The 20605-nt window shown below is 49.7% G+C and overlaps 2 protein-coding genes across 2 annotated transcripts in view; one reads left to right on the forward strand and one right to left on the reverse strand.

Moving 5' to 3' along the window:
* Window positions 1-421: 421 nt before the first annotated feature.
* Window positions 422-11519, forward strand: SERPINF1 (serpin family F member 1). Its single transcript, XM_080679518.1, has 8 exons — window positions 422-582; window positions 4646-4734; window positions 6153-6351; window positions 7477-7632; window positions 8021-8224; window positions 9332-9474; window positions 10461-10671; window positions 11122-11519. The coding sequence occupies exons 2-8, from the start codon at window positions 4654-4656 to the stop codon at window positions 11379-11381; spliced, it is 1254 nt and encodes a 417-aa protein (XP_080535644.1). The 5' UTR covers window positions 422-582; window positions 4646-4653; the 3' UTR covers window positions 11382-11519.
* Window positions 11520-12184: 665 nt separating this feature from the next.
* Window positions 12185-20605, reverse strand: part of SMYD4 (SET and MYND domain containing 4) — a 39173-nt gene continuing 30752 nt past the window's right edge. Inside the window, exons 6-11 of the mRNA XM_080679515.1 lie at window positions 19259-19441; window positions 18635-18798; window positions 17047-17179; window positions 15884-16000; window positions 15311-15434; window positions 12185-14211 (exon numbers count right to left, since the gene is read on the reverse strand). Of these exons, the coding sequence (XP_080535641.1) occupies window positions 14058-14211; window positions 15311-15434; window positions 15884-16000; window positions 17047-17179; window positions 18635-18798; window positions 19259-19441 (875 nt within the window). The 3' untranslated portion in view covers window positions 12185-14057. The remainder of the gene's footprint in view (window positions 14212-15310; window positions 15435-15883; window positions 16001-17046; window positions 17180-18634; window positions 18799-19258; window positions 19442-20605) is intronic.

The raw sequence follows: 20605 nt of genomic DNA on the forward strand, positions 1-20605 counted from the left end.
AGGGATCAAACCTGCAACCTTGGCATATCAGGGTGATGCTCTAACCAACTGAGATACCCAGCCAGACTATCCCTTCATTTTTCAGCTGAGAAAGGGAGGAACCGTGAGAGTTGTCCTGCCCCAAATCCCAGTTAGCGTCAGAGTCAAGGACCAGGGAAAACCCAGAACCCCAGTATTGGGCCAGTGTTTTCTCCACTCCACTAGCCTGCCTCTGGGGCCTCCTCCTACAAGACTCTTCCTCAGTCCTGTCTCCCACCCCGGCTGGCCAGGGTGCCCTCTGGGGGTGAAACCTCAGGCAGGGAGGAAGGCTAGGGCCTGAAGGAGGGTCTGGTGGAGTAGGGTATGTGAATGTGTGTGTCGTAGGGGTGCATGGGGGAAGGGCAGCAGTGGGTTAAAGTTAACACCAGACAATTATGCAATCGCAGAATCTGAATTGAGTGCAGGTCGCTTTAAGACAGGAGTAGCTGTAATCTGAAGCCTGCTGGAAGCAGGATTGGGAGGCAACAGAAAAAGCTCTTGTATTTGCAGGAGCCCCCTCAGTGTGCAGACTAAGCTGGGCGCCGAGCTGCAGCGCACCCACAGGTAAAGCAGCCCTGTCTGGCCTTGGTGTCAGGGGAAGACAGGACAGACTCCCGTGGGCTGCGGGGGCTGGGTCCCCAGGGGAGTGGGAAAGAGAGGTGTAAGAGAGAGCAGGTGGAGAAACAGTAGCCTCTGCAGCATGGGCATCAGGGCTAGTGGATGAGAGAAGGCAGAGGGAGTTGGGAGTCAGAAGGCGACAACCCAATTACCCCCAAACTCCGGTGCACCACTAGGAGAGGCTGGGAGAACTTGAATGAAGTGGGTGGGAAACAATGGAGGGCGCTGTGGGGGGAAGAAGCAGGGAGCTCAGCTGCAGGGTCAGGTCTGAGTGGCACCTCAAAGAGGCTCTGCAGCCTGGAGGGGAGGAGGCTGTCAGGGGCTGTGCTTCCACCAGGGCCGCTGGGGAGGCAGCCCATCCTGCGGCCCAGCCTTAGCTGGGCTCAGCTCTCTGCTGCTTTTCCAGGCAACTGGTGCTGATTTCAATGGTAACTTCCCAACACTGCCAAGCAGCTGGGCTGCTGAGCTGTGCTGGAGGGCTGGGATGGAGGACAGCTGGGTCCTTCTCCCCAGGGCCCACCCTTTTCTGTTGGCCAAGTGAGCTGCCAGGTCAATGGGGTTTTGGCCTCTCACACACAAAGATAGTTATTTAGCCCAGCCAGTGTTTGGGGTTTGGGGGCTCAGCTGCCAGTGCTGGAGAGAATGCTGCCCGCACCCCTTCCGCTCCCTGAGGCATGCCACAGCAAGGCGTGGGTCCGGGCCAAAGAACAGCTGCAGGCTTCCCAGAAACCCCATCACTGCCTGGCCCATGCCCATCCACACTGGGAGTTCAGCCCCAGGCTGAGGGTGGGAGAGGCAGGGGCTGGGGAGTACTTGCCCAAGGCTGGTCCTTCTGAGGTGTGGGGAGGGGAAGCTCATGGGCACTCTGGCCCCTTAATCAGGTCTTCATAAGAAACATTGCCTGGGGACTGATGGAGTCACTATAGGTGGGGTGGGCTGGGAGGGGACCCCTTGGAATCTCCCTCCCTGAGCCAGGGGAGAGGGTGTTCCCTTCCTTGCATGGCCCATGTGGTCCACCACCATGTGGCTTGAAGGCTCTGTGGTTCTGGGAGGAGGAGGAGGAGGAGGGGATAAGGGGAGGAAAAAGAGAGGGAAGAGGAGGAGGAGGGGTGGTGTTTGTCTCACAATTGGGTTTAATTAGAAACACATGCATTGGCTCAAATTGATCCTTCCAGTTTAAAGGCAAGATCATGAAATCCCAGTTCCTTGTGCCTTTTGATTTGGGCCATGTGGGAGAGAGAAGGCCTGACCTTGGCTCAGCAGTGAGGTATCTACTTCCTCCCCGTGCCCTCCCCAACCCGGCAGGACAGGAATCTGGCTGGAATACTGCTGCCCTTTGGACAGGATGGCATCGTTGTCCCTATGCCCCTGGCCAGGCAATGGCTGCCTGCCCCAGCCCATGAACAATCACCCTGGACAGGGCATCGAGTGTGTTCAGAGGGGCCCCCCATGCAGACCCTTACCCTTGTAGGGGGCTTTCAATAACCTCTCCACTTCCCTCATCCCCAGGGCTAAGGTGGAGGACTCAAAGAGGTGCTATTAATACTACGTGTCCCGGTGCCTGGCCTTGGGCCAGCTGTGGAGCCATGTGCCTTATCCCACCAGGGTCCCTCCATCTTCCGTCCACAGCCCACTCACATGGTGATCGCGATCACGGGACCTGGGGCTTGGGTTCAGACTCTGTAGGGATTCCCACAGAGAAGGTCCCCTTTCACAGGGATTGGAATGGTGAACTTCGTTTGCTTAAACACTGCCCCCGGATGACCCCCGTCCCTGGCTCCTATCGCAACTCCCTACTGGCCAGAGCAACTAGAGCTAACAACTTTTCCTCTGGCCTCGCTGCCTGCGGATCTCACTGAATTATCAGTCTCCAATAAACCAGTCTCCTGAGGCTCAGGCAAGGAGGGCTCCCGCCAGCTCTGGGTGGGGCTGGCTGGGTGGAGAGCGCAGCTGAAAGCTGGATGGTGTTAAGGTCTCTCTCTGGCCCTGTCTCCACGGAAGATTTCTCCCTGAGCGGCAGGGGCAGCCATGTGGAAGGGCAGCTGCTGAGGAGACAGGGCTCCTCCTGGGGACACACGCTCCGGACCAGGGTTTACAGGGAAAGCGGGTTCCCACGGGCAGTCCAGGCAGAAGCTGAGCACACTCAGGCGGTGATCTTTTCTTTTGTTGCCTTTCATGCTCTATAACATTGCCCAGTGGATTATCAGGCTTACTTTTAAGGACTTCGGCCAAAAACCACACACTGCACCCCCAACTTTCCTATTTGTTCTGAGAAGTCAGAAAAGTATGTGTTGTGTGTGGGGGGTGTGATTGGGTACATGAAAGGACAATGAGAGGTCTCGAGACCCTTGGCGCGCGCGTGTGTGTGTGTGTGTGTGTGTGTGTGTGTGTGTGTGTTTTGCAGGGGAGGGGAGGGGCAGGCAGGGGAGACAGATTGTAAATTCTTGACTTGGCAGTGTGGATGGAGGACATGGACCAGACAAAGTCCTGGTGGTAGAGACGTTGTCCCACTTTCTAACCAGAAGGCCTCTTGGCAGATCTGATTTGGGAACCCCCCACCCTCAGCTGCCTCATCCCTTTCCCCGTCCCTTCCCCCCACATCATGATCCCAGGGGTGAGCCCAGATGTACAGTGAGTGCAGGAGGGTAAGGGATGGTGGAGCACCTAGAGCAAGCATGTCAAACTCAAAGGCTGACACGGGCCAAATAAATGAGGCATGCAGCCTGCGGGCCGAGAGTTTGACATGCTTGACCTAGAGCCCTGGGCCCAGATTTCCCTTTTCCCTGTGGTCCAGGGGCCAGACCAGAGGCGGGTCAGAAGAGACCACAGCTGGGGAATCGAAGGGACTTGGGTGGTCTTCCTAAGAGGGGGGTTGTTTAACCTGAAGGAAAGAAAGCTTCGGAGGAGTAAGAGCTATTTCTAGGGGGTAGGGGGAAGAAGACCTGGCTCCCCAGGGGAGAAGGGGGCCCTGGGGTTCCCGTTGGAGGGACATGTTTTGACTCAGGGACCACTGGAGAGCTCACTTGTCTCTGGCACTGGGAAGTGCGATTAAGGCATCATCTACTTTAATCCTTATCACAATAGTTAAGAACTACTTGATTTCCATTTTACTAGAGAAGATATTATGATTTAGAAAGCTATTAAACCCTAGCTAGTTTGGCTCTGTGGACTGAAGGGTCCAGGGTTTGATTCTGGTCAAGGGCATGTACCTGGGTTGCAGGCTTGATCCCCCTGCCCCAGTTGGGACACGATGTGTCTCTCTCACATTGATGTTTCTCTCTCTGTTTCTCTCCCTTCCTCCCACTCTTTCTAAAAATCAATGGAAAAAAATATCAGGTGAAAATTAGCAAAAAAAGAAAAAAAAAAAAGAAAGAAAGCTATTAAGACACTGAATTGAAATTTGAGCCCAGGCTGTCCCACCCAAGGCCCAGCACTCCGAACCGTGAGAATCAGAGCTCTGTCTGGGAAGGAAATGAGTCCCTTATGGGGCCACAGCTTCCAGGCCAGAGGAGGTCAACGAGTTTGAGAACTTCCTGGGGAGAGCAGGGGCTGGACCGGATGCCTCCATTCTCTGTATTCAGTGATTCTACTCACAAGGCCTAGATGCTGCCCCCATTCTGTTACTAGACATTGCCCCAAATCCTATATATCATGAGCTGGCCCGGTGCCTCCAGGGAAAAACCTTGGTGTGCATTTGCTAGACATACCCACACACAGGAGCCCACTGCTGGGTCTTCACAGTCCTGGGGCTTTAGGCTCACAGGTGGGTCTCCTGACACAGACAATGGAGTGAAAGCTCAAACTCACCTGATATGACTGTGGGCCCTGAGGCAGGTGAGGGTTGGAAGTTGCTGAGAGGGAGGGATCTAGCTGAGCATTCACTTCCAGCCTGGGGAGGCTGGAGGGAAGGTGCCTAGTCCTGCCAAGCCCCTGCTCCGTGCCCAGGCTGGCCTGGTGGTGCAGGGTGGGGGGTGAGGGACGCAGCCTGCCACTTCTCGCTTTCTTGCAGGCCCCGGGATGCAGGCCCTCATGCTACTCCTCTGGACCGGAGCCCTCCTCGGGAGCGGCAGCTGCCAGAACAACGCTGGCAGCCCGGAGGTCAGTGGTGGTGGGTGGGGGGGTGGGAAGTGGGGTGGGGGTCTCTCCTCAGCAGGCACCCAGGTTCCAGGCTAGGCCTGTACACCTAGACATCAGCAAAACAGAGAAAATGTCTTGCCCCACCTTTCGGAGGACAGAGTGGGGACAAAAATAAGATCCCCCAAAGCGAAAAGCAAAAGCACTCTCCCAAGCCTGGGGTACCCCTTCAGTGCAGACCCTCCCTCATTACCTGCGTTGCTGCGGGTCTTACGAGGGGGCGCTATACGGGGGCGCTATACGTAGATATCTGTTCCCATGTAAAGCTGCGGAGGGAGCACATTTGGGTTGCAACGGCAGATGCAGGAGGCCGATGCAATGTGACCACGAGGCGTTATCGCCACAGGAGGGGCCAGGGCACACTGGCTGCAGGCCTGGACTTTGTCGTGAGTTGGAGTTGAATTCTGGCTCTACCTCTCACTAACGTTGTGACCTTAGACAAGTCCCTTGTATCTATGAAATGGGATTTTAAAACACCCACCATTACAGGACCATGTGGCCAGGCACCTATATCTCATCTACTGAACACCTACTCTGCAAAAGGCAGTTCTAGCCTTCAAGGGACTCAGACGTTTGAGATATTAGTCTTGGGAGGTTATCAAATACGTCAACAAGCATGAGATGAAGCAACTCAAATGAAAAGAACTAGCCCAGAGCCCATTCAGCACAGGGCAGATGGTTAATATATATATGGTATTGAACTCTAAAAAAGGTCAGAAAACCAAAAGGTCCCTTCCGATTGGGACAAACTGGGGAAGTTTGTGGTGGAGGAGGTGATCGGATCAGGGCCATCAAAGATGGAGGTTTGATGGGTAGAGGGAGAGCTGGGAGCAGGAAGTGAGGGAGAGCAGACAGGAATCTGGTCTGGCCTGAGAACAGGTTTTCTTGGGAGAGGAGGAGGCTCCTCTTCTCTCCTTGTATTTAAATATTTTTTTAAATCTTAATTTATTATTTTTTTAAAAAATATTTTTATTGATTTCAGAGAGAGAGAGGGAGAGGGAGAAAGAAACATCAATGATGAGAGAGAATCATTCATTCATCGGCTGCCTCCTACACACCCCCTACTGGGGATCGAGCCTGCAACGTGCCCTGACTTGCATCAAACAGGTTCATGGGTTGATGCTCCACCACTGAACCACACCGGCTGGACTTTTTTTTTTGTGTGTGTGTGTGTGTCACAGGCCTGAGGCCGCAGGTCACTAGTGTTGAAACCTGGTCAGCTAGTCTCTCTTCTGGGCTGCCTCTCCCCAGCAGAGCTCCTGCATGCTCACTCCAGCGGTAGGCTAACCACACCACAGTCAGGCGGGGGCCAGAGCGACAGTCCCACCCAAAGCGGCGTGGAGACTAGTTGCCCACTGCTCATCACTGGTCCTTGTAATCAGGGCTCCCCAGACCACGAGACCACGGCGGGGTCCGTGGAGGAGGAGGATCCCTTCTTCAAGGTCCCCGTGAACAAGCTGGCAGCGGCCGTCTCCAACTTTGGCTACGACCTGTACCGCGTGAAATCTAGCTCGAGCCCCACGGCCAATGTGCTCCTGTCTCCACTCAGCGTGGCCACGGCGCTCTCCGCCCTCTCGCTGGGTGAGTTCTCTGACCAGAAAGCCCCAGGATCTCAGAGCTGCCATGGGGCCACCGCGCATCTCACATCTCGCGTCTCGCATCTCTGGCTCTCTAAGCCCTAGAGCGACTGCATCTTAGGGAGGGGCGTAGCGATGCTGAGACTAGCCCCAGCAGGTCCCAGCAAGCAAGTGCTGTGCACACACACGTCCCTCGCTCCCCAGGAGGGTGCTGAGCACTGCTGACACCGGTGTGCGACTTCAGGACCACTTACTGACATGGTGACTTTGACACTCATTAATTCCTTAAATGAGCTTCCACTACGTGCCAGGCAGTAGGCTCGGTTCTGGGGATATAACTGCACGAAAGTGGACAGAGTTTTTGCCTTCACTTGGGTCATGGGGAAATGAATAACTCAGGCCCTGGTCGGGTAGCTCAGTTGGTTACAGCATTGTCCCGATATGCCAAGCTTGCGGGTTCAATCCTGGGTCAGGGCTCATACAAGAATCAACCAATGAATGCATCAATAAGCAGAACAACAAATTGATGTCTGTGTGTCTGTTTGTCTGTCTCTCCCGCCCTTTCTCTCTCTCGCTCTAAAAAAAAAATCAATAAAAGTAAGTAAATAACAAACAGGTAACTACAGAACAGTCTGGTGAGTGCTGTGATGGGAGAAGCATAGGGACCTGTACCCCTCAGGCCCACCCTCTTTTTTAAAAAAAATATATTTTATTGATTTTTTACAGAGAGGAAGGGAGAGAGATAGTTAGACACATCGATGAGAGAGAAACATCGATCAGCTGCCTCCTGCACACTCCCCACAGGGTATGTGCCCGCAACCAAGGTACATGCCCTTGACCGAAATCGAACCTGGGACCCTTGAGTCTGCAGGCCGACGCTCTATCCACTGAGCCAAACCGGTTAGGGCCCTCAGGCCCACACTTATCTCTCTCTGGGCCTGATGCCCTTAGTCTGCTTTAGGAAAACCTATTTCTTCTGTTGCCTTCAAAGTCCTTCCTACCTAAGAATGTCTCCAGTATCAGGAGACAAAAGACTAAGGTCCAGTGTTCCTGTTCTGTCCTGTCCTGGGAGCTGGCCGGAGCTGGTTGGTGAACAGTCATCGAGCCCACATCCTTGTCTCTCTGGCAGGAGCTGAACAGCGGACAGAATCCAGCATCTACCGAGCTCTCTACTATGACCTGATCACCAACCCAGACATCCACGGCACCTACAAGGAACTCCTGGCCTCCGTCACTGCCCCCCAGAAAAACCTCAAGACTGCTTCCCGGATCGTCTTTGAGAAGAGTGAGTGTGCTCGCCTGGGCTGCAGGAGGAGCATGGGGAGTTTCTTTCTAACCAGTCGATCATGTCTGCCCCGGCCAGGTCTGCCCCGGCAGGCAGGAAGGGGCCCTGTGAGCCCAAAGGGGATCCGAAAGAGGAAGTGGGCTGAGGGAGACGGGGGAGGGTCACGGGAGGGCAGTAACACAAAGAGAAACAGCAAGGAGCAGAATCTGTAGTTCCCTGCCCAGTGCCGCCTGGGGAAGCTGGCACAGAGTCCCAGCCCGTCATGGGAAGACAGCAGGCGGGAAGTCAGGGCCCGAGTGTAAACCAGAACCTAAGCCTGGCATGCTTCCAAGGAGGGGATGCTGGTTTCGCTCTCAGACCACACTATCCCCGCACCTTCTCTCCCTAGAGCTGCGGATAAAATCCAGCTTTGTCGCACCACTGGAGAAGTCATACGGGACCAGGCCCAGAGTCCTGACCGGCAACTCCCGCACGGACCTTCAGGAGATTAACAACTGGGTGCAGGCCCAGACGAAAGGGAAAATCGCTAGGTCCACAAGGGACTTGCCCAGTGAAATCAGCATTCTCCTTCTGGGTGTGGCTTACTTCAAGGGTGAGGCCTTCTCCACTTCTCTTTAGGCCAAGGGTGGATGGTGGGGGTCAGGCAGGACCAGGAAAGGGGGGAAGTCAAAGACCTAGTTCAACAACAACCCGGAGGCAGAGGCGAAGCCAGAGGAGGGCCCGAGAAACGCACTTGGCTGCACGTTATCTGGTGTGGTCAGATCCCAGGCCTATGAAGTGTAAAAGGCTGTGAGGAGCCGAGTGGAGGAAAGAACAACGACCACTCTTGCGCCTGTGCGGGTTGGCCATGGCTCGGTTTCTGGATGGAGTCAGATGAGTGTCAGAGCCGGGCTCTGTCTTCACTGGCTGCAGAGCCTTGCACACCCTCCATAGCCTTTCTGGGCCTGTTTTCTCATCTCTAACACAGGAACGATGCACTCACTTCAAAGGCACTCTAGGTCCCCTCCCATCCTCACATCGGCCCTAGTGCTGTGCCCAGTAACAGGTACCCAATAAGCCACTGCTGGCTCTCTTAACAGCATTCTTCCAGGCTGTGGTGATATGCCCAAGACGTCCCCGGGCCCGTGTGAGGCCAGCCCCGTTCAGATAAGCCTCGGGTGCGGTTTCAGGCAACCTCCCCTTAAAATGCTTTATAACCATCTATCAAGCAGTAGCAAGAATGGACCCCTAAACTCCTAGAGAAATGCTCAGCCTGCAGCCCTGATCCCCAGGAAGTGAAAGAAGCAGTTCCAGACCAGCCTGTTAAAAGGCAACGTTGAACTAAGGGAGCTGATCATCAATGTGCTGTGTGACCTTGGCAAGTCACTTTGCCTCTCTGGCAAAGTGCTTTTCCAGCTACGAGAGGGGTGATGAGAGGATGTCCAGGCCCCTTCCAGCTCTGACCTGCTTTGATTCTGTCTCCCAGACACACCACTGTAGAAGCGTACACCAGTTTACTGTTCTCCCCGGTGATCGGGGAACTTGTACGAGCCAGACAGTCAAATGAATAAAATCGACGCATTTCCTTCTGAGTTTACGTATTCCCTGATGTGTCGAGGCCTTTGACAACTGAGATTCCTTTAGCTGTGCTTTGGTCTCAGCACGGTCCTAGCCTTTCTGGTCTCCCGGGACTTAGGGCACTCCATTTGTTTCATTCCAGGGCAGTGGGTAACAAAGTTTGATCCCAAAAAGACTTCCCTCCAGGATTTCCACTTGGATGAGGAGAGGACTGTGAGAGTGCCCATGATGTCAGACCCTAAGGCTGTCTTACGCTATGGCTTGGATTCTGATCTGAACTGCAAGGTTTGTAGGGGTGGGGGGAGTGGACATAGAATGACTTTTGAGATCTGACAGCGATCTGAATTTTATCTACTGCATGACTTTCCACAAGTTAATAGCTTCTCTGCGCCTTTTTTTTTTTTTTTTCTTAAAATAAAAGTGGGTAGAAACTTAACTTCTCAGGGTTACTTGTAAGAATTAATGAGGTAATGTGACATTACCTTATTGTGAAATTAGGGCCCTCCAAATTGGGTACTCAAATGTTGGTTTTTTAAAAACCTTTTCTTCTTTCTTTTTATTTGTGTGTGTGTGTGGGGGAGGGGTACTTTTATTTCTGGAATTCAAAGCCAAACTTTCAAAAACTGTCACAAGCTCCAAATTGCTGACCTTCTAAGTCTTTCACATGTACCTGACTTCTTTTAATTCTAAGTCAGTAGTTCTTAACCTTTTTCTTTGGGAATCTGACAACGCACCTGAAATACTTGAAAGAATGCCATGTATGCGCGCATACACATTTCTGTATATAATTTCAGGGGCTACTGCGGCCCGGGATGCAATTTGTTGTGTGGATCTTGGGGTAAAAACCTCCGGTCAAAGGACCCACGTTATTGTGGCTTCTGTGTTGCTGTACCCAATGCCCCCGTTTCTGGTCCAGGGCGCTCTGTATAACAGATGATTAGTAACTGCTGGCAGATAAACCTTGGGAGAAGACAGAGACCTAGAGTTCAATCCCACCTCCTTAGAACCACACGAAAAAATTCTTTCAGCAGATAATCAGTTGGTATTGGGCCAAGGTAAGAAAAGACGTCAACTTTTTGAAGGAACATTAGTAAACATCTTGCTGCATGAACGCAATAGCCTAGAGGGACAATTGTGAAATAGATTAGGGGCTGGGGAAAGCAGGGCCAGGGCCCCACCGTGTGTGCATGTGCGTGTGCGTGTGCGTGTGTATCCCTAGGTTCCTAAGCTCTAAAGGACTAACTCATGTGGTCTCTTTCCTGTTGTTTCAGATTGCCCAGTTGCCCTTGACTGGAAGCATGAGTATCATCTTCTTCCTGCCCCTGAAAGCGACCCAGAATTTGACCATGATAGAAGAGAGCCTCACCTCTGAGTTCATTCATGACATAGACCGAGAACTGAAGACCGTTCAAGCAGTCCTGGCCGTCCCCAAGCTGAAGCTGAGTTACGAAGGCGAAGTCACTAATTCCCTGCAGGACATGAGTATGTCTGCAAGGCTCCTTTGCCTTGGGGGTGGGTGGGATTGAGTCTTTGAGCCTTCTGCCTCACTAAGCAGACCTCGCCTTTGTAGGGAGACCCTGGGATGATTCCTTAATTCTCATACATGGTGCTGGAGAAGACTGAACTGCCGTCCTTATCAGACTCATTCCTTAGCGCCATGACCATACATCCTATAACAGGCACTCAGAACCCTGCCTCTCAAGACAGATATGTAGATTTGGTTTCTAAGCTTAACCTCAACTGCTGTGTGCTTTTGGGCAAATCACTCAGCCTTTAACTGGAGCCCTATCTATCTCACAAAAGGTCAAAAGAGCTGTTCCACTCCCAGCTTGCTTCCCTCTTTGAGTCAGGATTTAGGAATTAGGGCTGTATTCTTCCTTGGGGTACTGGCTAATACAGGGTTTTAATGGAAATCTCTCCCCACCTCTGCAGAGCTGCAATCCTTGTTCGATTCACCAGACTTCAGCAAGATCACGGGCAAATCTATCAAACTTACTCAAGTGGAACATCGGGCTGGCTTCGAGTGGAATGAGGACGGGGCAGCCACCACCCCCAGCGCAGAGCTCCAGCCTGCTCGCCTCACCTTCCCCCTGGACTATCACCTTAACCAGCCGTTCATCTTTGTACTGAGGGACACGGACACGGGGGCCCTTCTCTTCATAGGCAAAATTCTGGACCCCAGGGGCACTTAATGCTCCAGTATAATGTTCAAATACCCAAAAGAAAAAACAGCAACCCTAGAGGGATGGTAGGTTATGCATGACATGAAGGCTGCCCCTATGTTTCAATGTATACTTTGCAATAAAAGTGCTTTATCCTTAAGTTTTGTTACCCTGTTCCTCTTCCTTTTTTGAGCTGTATTAAGTTTACTATGAAGATAAATAGCCCTTTAGGAATTTATTGGTCCTGCACTTCTAGCCTGGGTCTATCTAAGCTCTGCAGAAAGTTGTCATTTATAAGAACTTTTAGTTATTTGCACTGTATAAGGCAGGAACTGATTCTCTCCTCTGGGATGTTGACCTACTAGGATCACGAATGCCCTCAGGAGGGCATTTCCTGGCTCCACAATCTTAAATAAACCAGACTTTTAGTTTTTTAAAAAATTGATTTGAGAGAGAGAGAAACATGGTTTTTTTTTGTTTTGTTTCAACCACCCATGCATTCATTGGTTGAGTCTTAAATGTGTCCTGAGGATTGAACCTGCACCCTTGGTGTATTGGGATGATGCTCTAACCAACTGAACCACCCAGACAGGGCCAGACTTTCGTTTCGTTTTTTTGTTTTTTTTAAATCCTTACCTGAGAATATGTTTTTATTGATTTTGGAGAGGGGAAGGGAAGGAGGAAAGGGGAGAGAGAAAGAGAGAAAGAGAGAGAGAGAGAGAGAGAGAGAGAGAGAGAAACACCCAGCAATTGCTTCCCACATGCACCCCAACTGAAGATTGAACCCGTAACCCTTTGGTGCATGGGATGACCCTCCAACCGAGCCACACTGGCCAGGAAGAGTTTAGGTTTTAATGCAAGCACAGGTCTCTTCCAGTCAAGTCATCTGACAACAGGGGATAACATGGATAGGTAAGGGAGGTAATTTGTAATGTCAAAAAATAATTATTTTATAAAGCATTTAAAGAAAGCTCTCAAGTACATGTAAAAATGGGACCTGATATGTAAAAATTCTAAACATATTCTTTTTAAGGAAGAATGCCTATTTACAAAGTACAACAGGAACTTTTTCAGGAACATAAAACATGTCAAATGTTTGAAACATTGTCCACAGAACTAAGTTTTTTTCTGGAAAAAGTCAGCTGTACAAAAATCTCTCACTGGCCACTGCCTTGCCAGAGTGAGTTAGTAGAAAAGAAAAGAAACAGATTCTGCCTGCTCTTCATTCAAATGTTTCAGTATGAACCGTGTTCCAAACACTCCGCTTCCTGAGGAGCTTCTGCCAAGCATCTTCAGGGCTATTCATTTCCTGGTGATAGCGCTGTGGCAGCCCAAGGGCACTTCTGGGGCATGGCCAGGGTGAGCAAGCTCTCAAAGCAGTGTGGGCCTGGCATTCCTTCCCTCTAACTCATCTGCCCCACTTGGTCACCAGTGGTGATTCAGCCACCGGGGTTCAGACCCAGGGCGACTCCAGCCTTCTTACCGGGCAAGGTCGAGACCATTGCTACACATCCAGGTAGAAGAGAGTTATCACCCCTACCTCTGTCTTTTTAAAAATTTATTTAAGATTTTTAATTGATTATTGACAGGAAGGGAGAGGGAGAGAAAGAGAAACATTGATATGAGAGAGCTAAAACATCAATAGGCTGCCTCCTGCACTCCCCCTACTGGGGATCGAGCCTGCAACGTGGGTATGTTCCCTGACTGGGAATCAAAGCAGAGACCTTTTCGGTGCATTAGAGACACCCAAGCAACTAAGCCACACCAGCTAGGGCCCTACTTCTGTCTCTTAAGTTTGAAACCACAAGCGGTAATGCCCATATCCTCAGTATCTTCTGAAGTTTTTCCCCTTCTCAGTACTTTATGTAGTCTGTATTTCATTTGCCAGCTTGGGGAGGTCTGGCAGAAAATAAAAAGTCATCTCTTTTCAGGCTTGCTAATCAACAGAACTCAGGAGGCACACGTGATACAAAGTCATTGCTACAAGCCTGATTTTATTAGTATTTGGACAGTGAGTCTGCCAAGAGTATAGAATGAAAGCCAGGCAATAAGGCCTAGAAAACTGGTAGGAAACAAATTTAGAATTGCCATCCTGGGGAGAAATTGCCCGACCATAAAACAGCCCCATATTTCTTTCTCTTTTCATAATTTGTACTCTACCCGTTTTAACAAAGGATTTGAGGAAGCCAGATACCATAAATGAAACTGTCTCTAGAGGTAAGTAGCCTCCCGGATTTCTTGCTTTATAATTATTTTTCAATTATAATACAACTACTGAGAGTTTAAGTTCCCACTGGAGTGGTATACATCATTCATGACTACTAGAAACCATAGGAATGTCCCGAGGAAACAGACGACCATCATTTAGGGAGGTGGCGCCTAGCCAAAACCCCAGGCGGACATCCAGATGCCTGCGGATCAGCTGAAATCCTTATAAAGGGCTTAGACTCTCCAGACACTAGTTTTAAGTCTTTTATGGGAACTGGGAGTTTTTACTGAAGGGCAGTTAACAATTTCAAGAAACATTCATCACAATAGGTGAGCATCCCTCCAACTGCAATGCTTTCCAAGTCCTCCCCACACCTCCTGCCCGAGGCTTGTGGCAGTCAGGCAAGTCCTGCATTCCCTGGCGCCAGCTCAGTGGCAACAGAACCTCTTTAGCTCACCCATGGCTCCTTTCCTGTGGGTCAAAGTCCCCTTGGGACCCTACACTGAAGGGCCCTCAGGTGCGGGCAGCAAGTCCAATAAACAGGATTTCATCTTTTGTAGCTCCTGGATCTCGTCATTGCAAGGGCCATAGTGCACCAGTAGAACCTTTTCTGCCTTTTGTATTGTGTTCAGAGCTTCGGGTATGGCAAACCTGAACCAAAGGAGGTGAGGGGAGTGATTCCACTCATTCAATCAAGCAAACATTAATTGAGGGCCTACTCACATCCTGTGTGGAACATTAAGATCATTTTGCCCTCAAGGATCTTACAATCTAGAAGGGCAGATAAGACAAACTTTCATAAACACACTGCAGGGCAGAGTTGGAGAACAAAGTAATAATAATAAAAAAAAGTATAGAGTCTAGGATCCTGAGAAATAGGCAAATCTCAAAGCATTAATCTGATATTTACCCCAAGGTTTACTCAGGATAATCAAGTCCACCCATGACATATGTCTGCAGCCCCTTTCTCTCTCTCTGGCCACATGGACTGTGTCTCTGCCTCGGGAATCAGGCCTACCCACCACTCATAAGCTGGATAATTCTTGGCTGTAGGGACTGTCCTGTGCATACACAGGATGTTTAGCAGCAACTCTGAGTCATGGCAATGTAGACTGTCTCCAGACACTGCCAAATGCCTGCTGGGAAATTACTCCTGGTTGGAAACAGCTGCTTTACAAAGAACAGGACTAGGGCAGTGGTCGGCAAACCGCGGCTCGCGAGCCAAATGCAGCTCTTTGGCCCCTTGAGTGTGGCTCTTCCACAAAATACCATGGCCTGGGCGAGTCTATTTTGAACAAGTGGCGTTAGAAGAAGTTTAAGTTTAAAAAATTTGGCTTTCAAAAGAAATTTCAATCGTTGTACTGTTGATATTTGGCTCTGTTGACTAATGAGTTTGCCGACCACTGGACTAGGGAGAAGGAAGAGCCCCTGGAGCTGAGGGTGTGGAGAATGAGCCCGGGGGAGGTGAGAGTAACCAGGGAGGCCTGAGAAGAACGCTATGTCGTGGGTGGGGGACTGCATGGCAGTTCTCCCTAGGAAACTCCCTCAGAGTTACCCCCAGATCTCTCAAGAGAAAATTATGAAACTTAATCAGCAAAACAGAAGGATAGGATCTCTCCTAATGGGGAAATAAAGAAGTTGCAACATGCTGAAAAGCACCACAGGAAAAAAGTAGTACCTGGAAGAGCCCAATAAAAGTTAGAACAGTATGTGGTCTGGCCAAGTGCTAGGAAGCAAGAGAAAGACTTACCCATTGAAAAAGATTTGGGCCAGTTTGAAGAGCTCATGGCCCATTTCAACACTGGATGGCCCGTGGTGAACCTCAACCACTTGGAGACTCTTCTGCAGGTGGGAAGCAGACTTTTGCCAGTCCCCTGTAAAGAAATACAAATCATGCCCTAACCGGTTTGGCTCAGTGGATAGAGCGTCGGCCTGCGGACTGAAGGGTCCCAGGTTCGATTCCAGTCGAGGGCATGTACCTTGGTTGCGGGCACATCCCCAGTGGGGGGCGTGCAGGAGGCAGCTGATCGATGTTTCTCTCTCATCGATGTTTCTGGCTCTCTATTCCTCTCCCTTCCTCTCTGCGAAAAATCAATAAAATATATTAAAAATAAGAAAAAGAAAAAGAAATACAAATCTGGATCCAGAAAAGAACCACAATCCACTGTGGATGAACATTTTTGGGGTCAGGAAAGTTAAATGGAAGGGAGAGCAGCCTCAGTTAAAAGACTAAGAGATAACGAACCAGATGAGGCTAGGGTCATGGCCAAACGCACCAGGCCAACTTGTTCCCTGGAGCAGAAAATAAAGACACATGCTGTACCTAAAGCAGCATAGGCCTGGGCCAGGACATCCTCGATTTCTCCCACCAGGCTGTGTTCCGCCGACAGGAAGCTCTCAGCATCATGCTGGCACTCCAACAGCAGCTGAATGGCTCGCTCTGTCAACTCAAAGGAAAGGGACCTCATTATAGACACCAACCCAGCCTTAGACACGCGAACCCAGCTCTTAAATGTTATATTAGCTGGGCTAAATGTGGAAACCCCACCTTGTCTCCTTGTGACCGACCCACAATGTTTGTTCCAATAAAGCTGTTGTTCTCTCTTTTTAAAAAATACATTTTTATTGATTTCAGAGAGGAAGGGAGAAGAGATACAAACATCAATGATAAGAGGGAATCATGGATTGGCTGCCTCCTGCAGGCCCCACACTGGGGATTGAGTCCACAACCCTGGCATGTGTCCTGACAGGGAATCGGGAATCGAACCATGACCTCCTGGTTCATAGGTCAATGCTCAACCACTGAGCCATGCCGGCCGGGCAAGCTGTTGTTCTCTTATGTTTTCTCTTTCAGTAGAAAAAGGTTTGGGGTGAGGCCTCCCCACATTTACTCTGGGTTTCCAACTTCAGTTTGAAGTGGAATAACACATTCCACTTATGGTCATTGTTTCTCTTGACTCAGAAATCTAAGCTGAAGGTCAACTTTCATAAACTAGGGTAAATAAATTCCCAGGAAGTGGAGCTCTAAGGCAGAGTTTTCGAGGGTAATGAGGAGTTCCACAACTCCCTCTCTGAAAAAAGCAGGATACTTATATCCACCAGGCACGGGCCCCACTGGTCTTAGAACAGAGATGAGGCTCTGATGAGGGCAGAACAATTTCTCCAGGAAATTAGGTCATTAAGGCCTGGAATTAAAATTGACATTGAACTTCTGGAATACGCGCAAAGATCATGGGTGTCAGGGCTAACCCTTTAGTTGTCATGGGATACCTGAACTTAGCCTTCAGATGCATAAGAGAACTGCAGCTTAAATCCTCTGGCCCTTTTTCCAGGACCACACAAATTGAACTGGTTAGGTTTTGATCTCCTTGGCCTACACAGCCACCTTGTGGCTGGCATGGGGATAATTAAGTGCAATTTTTCAATCATTACTGAGTATCCTTGAGTCATCTCAGAATGAAGAAAAAGGAAGGGACCCAGCCTCACCTAGTTTGCCATTCCTGAGAAGCTTTTGGGCCTTTCCAACCTGCTGCTGAAGGTCCTGGAACCGAGACACTAGGTGGTCCCTGCTGGCCGATTCCGTACAGGAGGCGCTGCCACAGCTCAGTACATCACCTCCCTGTGGGAGTCAGCTTTGTCTTTATTCCTGTACCAGAGTTGGTTAGCAAGACTGCATGTGCTTACATTATAGGATCACACCATAGGGTCTAACTGATGGGGGAGAGACTCCTGCAATAATTCACCGTGACCGAAGCCTGAATTTGGTTGGACAGCAGCAATTCTAATGAAAGTGGTGACCAATCCCTGCAACACGCCCCCTCCCCACCAAGATATAATTTTTACAACCAAAATTAAATTGGTGCAGTCCACAATTTCTTTCCATCTTGACAGCCCCTCTCTCATGTCTCTTTGGGGCCAGCACTTTGGATGATAGACACATTTCTAGTAATTATAAAAAAGCCGTAAGAAAACCAATAGGAAAAGGTGTTAGGTGAGGCCTCCCGACATTTGACCTTGGGTTTGTAACTTCTGCTTTCCAACACAAGCCACTTGCACTTCTACATTCCACTTCCTGTTCCCCTAACAATGCCTAATTCTCTGGCGGAGGAGAAAATCTCAGAGGTGAACACTTGCTATTTTTTTATTTTTTTATTTTTTTTTAAAAATAAATTTTATTGATTTTTCACAGAGAGGAAAGAAGAGGAATAGATAGTCAGAAACATCGATGAGAGAGAAACATCGATCAGCCGCCTCCTGCACACCTCCCACTGGGGATGTGCCCGCAACCAAGTCACACGCCCCTGACCGGAATCGAACCCGGGACCCCCCAGTCCGCAGGCTGACGCTCTATCCACTGAGCCAAACCGGTTTTGGCTTGCTATTTTTTTAGATGCCAGTATAGATGCCCACATTTGGCAACAGCAACCTGACCTCTCCCGCCCTCCCACAGTCAGTGCCCGGTAGCTGAGGGTTGTGCATGGAGCTCTGACTAGCCCTTCCTCTGGCCCAAATGGCTGGGGGGAAATCATTTGACTCTGATTTTCCTCCAACTCCAGGAATCGGGTCAATGAAACTCAAAGAAATTTTTGCCCAGACCTCTGTTAGACCATGCATCTGGTCGTCTTGCACCACCAGAGGGAAGTCTGTCTGAGGATGGGCAAACAGAGACAATGGAGCTGAGGGAGGCACAGAGAAAAAGTGGGTCTTGGTGACATTACTAAGCTCCTGGATGAAGATGTTTCTGATGGGCCTCTACCCTGAGACTTTTTAGTGATTTACTTGAGCAAATAAATTCCCAGTGTCCCCTCCCGCCCCTTAGGCCAGTTTAGGTGGGATTTTCTGTTATTTGCTCTTGCAAATCTTTTTCTTGTAAGATTACTAAATCCAACCTTTCACTGTGGTTCCTGGGGGGTGGGTATGGGGTGGGTGATCAGTGTGTGGGGAGGATGCGATGAAAGGGAAGAGAGTATTGCTTTGGGCACCTGTACATCCCAATGGCTTCCTCGTAAAGGTTTACGGCCTTGGGGCTGGATAACGAACCTCTGGGAGAAGTCGAGAAGAGGGAGAAACCAACCTGCATGAGCTCTCCGCAGCTGTGACAGCGGAACGCTTCCCACCTGGGCCCTGCAGCCGCTCTGCGCTTCCCATCCTGACAAGCCAGGCAGTTGCAGTCAAAGAAATACTGCGACCTCAGCTTCTGCTGCCTCTCAGCAACACCCATCCTGCTCTCGTGAGGCCCTGCAGAGAGATCACACAAGCGAATTTTTAAAGAGAGAGGCACTGCTTTATTATTATTGTTATTATTATTATTGTTATTCTTTTATTTTTTGAGAGAGGCAACACTTTAAAAACTTCGGCTTAGCAGAGGGTCTGGTCAATTATTCATCATGTGACAGGTCCCCTTTACTCAAACATTTGTGAAACTAGATATAGAAATAAGCCTCCAACTTATGGGGACAGGGAAAAAGCCAAAAAGTTGTTTCTAGCCCATTTTCAGAACAGAAAGTTAATGGGATGAAGCAGTGACACACACGACAGTTTAGACACAATGGTGCCCAGTAGGAAGGCCCCCACCTTGCCTAAGTATGCACTGTTTCTTCCAGGAAGCAATCATTGGCCAGGTGAAGACACCTGCCCAGCGGCTTGCTAATCCCTTTTCTGCGGGACAAGGGAACAGGAGAGAGGAGGGCTTGCTCACCGTAGCAGTGGAGAATCTCCTGCCCCTTCCCAATCTGCTGTGAGGCCCGAATGATGGCCACCGTGCTAATGAAGGACACAGTGGTGTTGGGGCTGCAGGAATGGTTCAGGAGGCTGACAACAGGGAAGATGCCTGTGGCAAGGCGGACCTGCCTGCTGTCAGTAATGATGCTCTCTTTAGATCCTGAAAGTCCAAGAGGAAAAATGACAAATGTGTCAGGACATTAGTCCTGGCCTCGCCATCCGTTTTTCAGAAGATGAGCTGGGCAATTGGGCCTGACGCCCATCTGAGTCACAGCTCCACAGCCGGATCCAATATCAATCAGATGGACCATGACTCATTCACAGCAAACTCTGGTCCCCAGGAAGCGACGCAAATGAACACATGAAAAGTCCACCGGAATCCTGGGATCTAACCATCGTGTCTCAGTACCGCAAAAGGCCCAAAGATTAGAGTTTATAAAAAAAACAATAAAAAAGGAATTATCAGTAGGGAGCTGTCTAGGTGGACACCTTCATGACGTTCATGAGAATATAGAAACTAGAGGACCTGCTGAGTTTATTTCCCAAAGATTTTTATAGTCTAGTGCTTTTAACTGGTCTTTGGTTTGCTAAGTCTAATTGGTTAATAGCACAAATTACTATCTGAAACTAAACAGGCTTATAATCTATTTTTAAAAAGCCATAGTTGCCCTGGCCGGTTTTGCTCAATGGATAGAGCCTCAGCCTGCAAACTGAAAGGTCCCAGGTTCCATTCTGGTCAGGGACACATGCCCGGGTTGTGGGTTCGATCCCCAGTGGGGGACTTGCAGGAGGCAGCCGGTCCATGATTCTCTCTCATCATGGATGTTTCTATTTCTCTCTCCCTCTTCCTTCCTCTCTGAAATCAATAAAAATATATTTAAAAAAATAAAAAGCCATAGTTCTGATGCTCTCCTGTTTATTCTGCCCTATGTCCCAACTTTATGGGACATCAGTCAGCAGATCTCACTGAAAAAATATTCTGGACTAAGTCTATTCAAGATAGCCTCATGTCCCAAATAATGTATTTTTTTCTTAACAATGTCTTCTTTGAAACACAGTTAACCAGCAATTTAACTACATGGCTGAAAACTAGGAAGGAAGGAAGGAAGGAAGGAAGGAAGGAAGGAAGGAAGGAAGGAAGGAAGGAAGGAAGGAAGGAAGAAAAGGGCCTCTGAGCAGGGGGTCTATTTCTGTACCGAAGCTCATGCACTTCTATTCCTCTGTGAGTCTTTGTACTCTCAAGCAGGCCCTACTTGCTCTTATTTTAGCCACAGTCCTAACTGGCTTAGTTATTCAGTTTCTCAGCCCACAACAGCCCAGAAAC

The sequence above is a fragment of the Plecotus auritus genome (genome assembly GCF_963455305.1).
Source record: "Plecotus auritus genome assembly, chromosome: 7".
In the NCBI taxonomy this organism is placed as follows: domain Eukaryota; kingdom Metazoa; phylum Chordata; class Mammalia; order Chiroptera; family Vespertilionidae; genus Plecotus; species Plecotus auritus.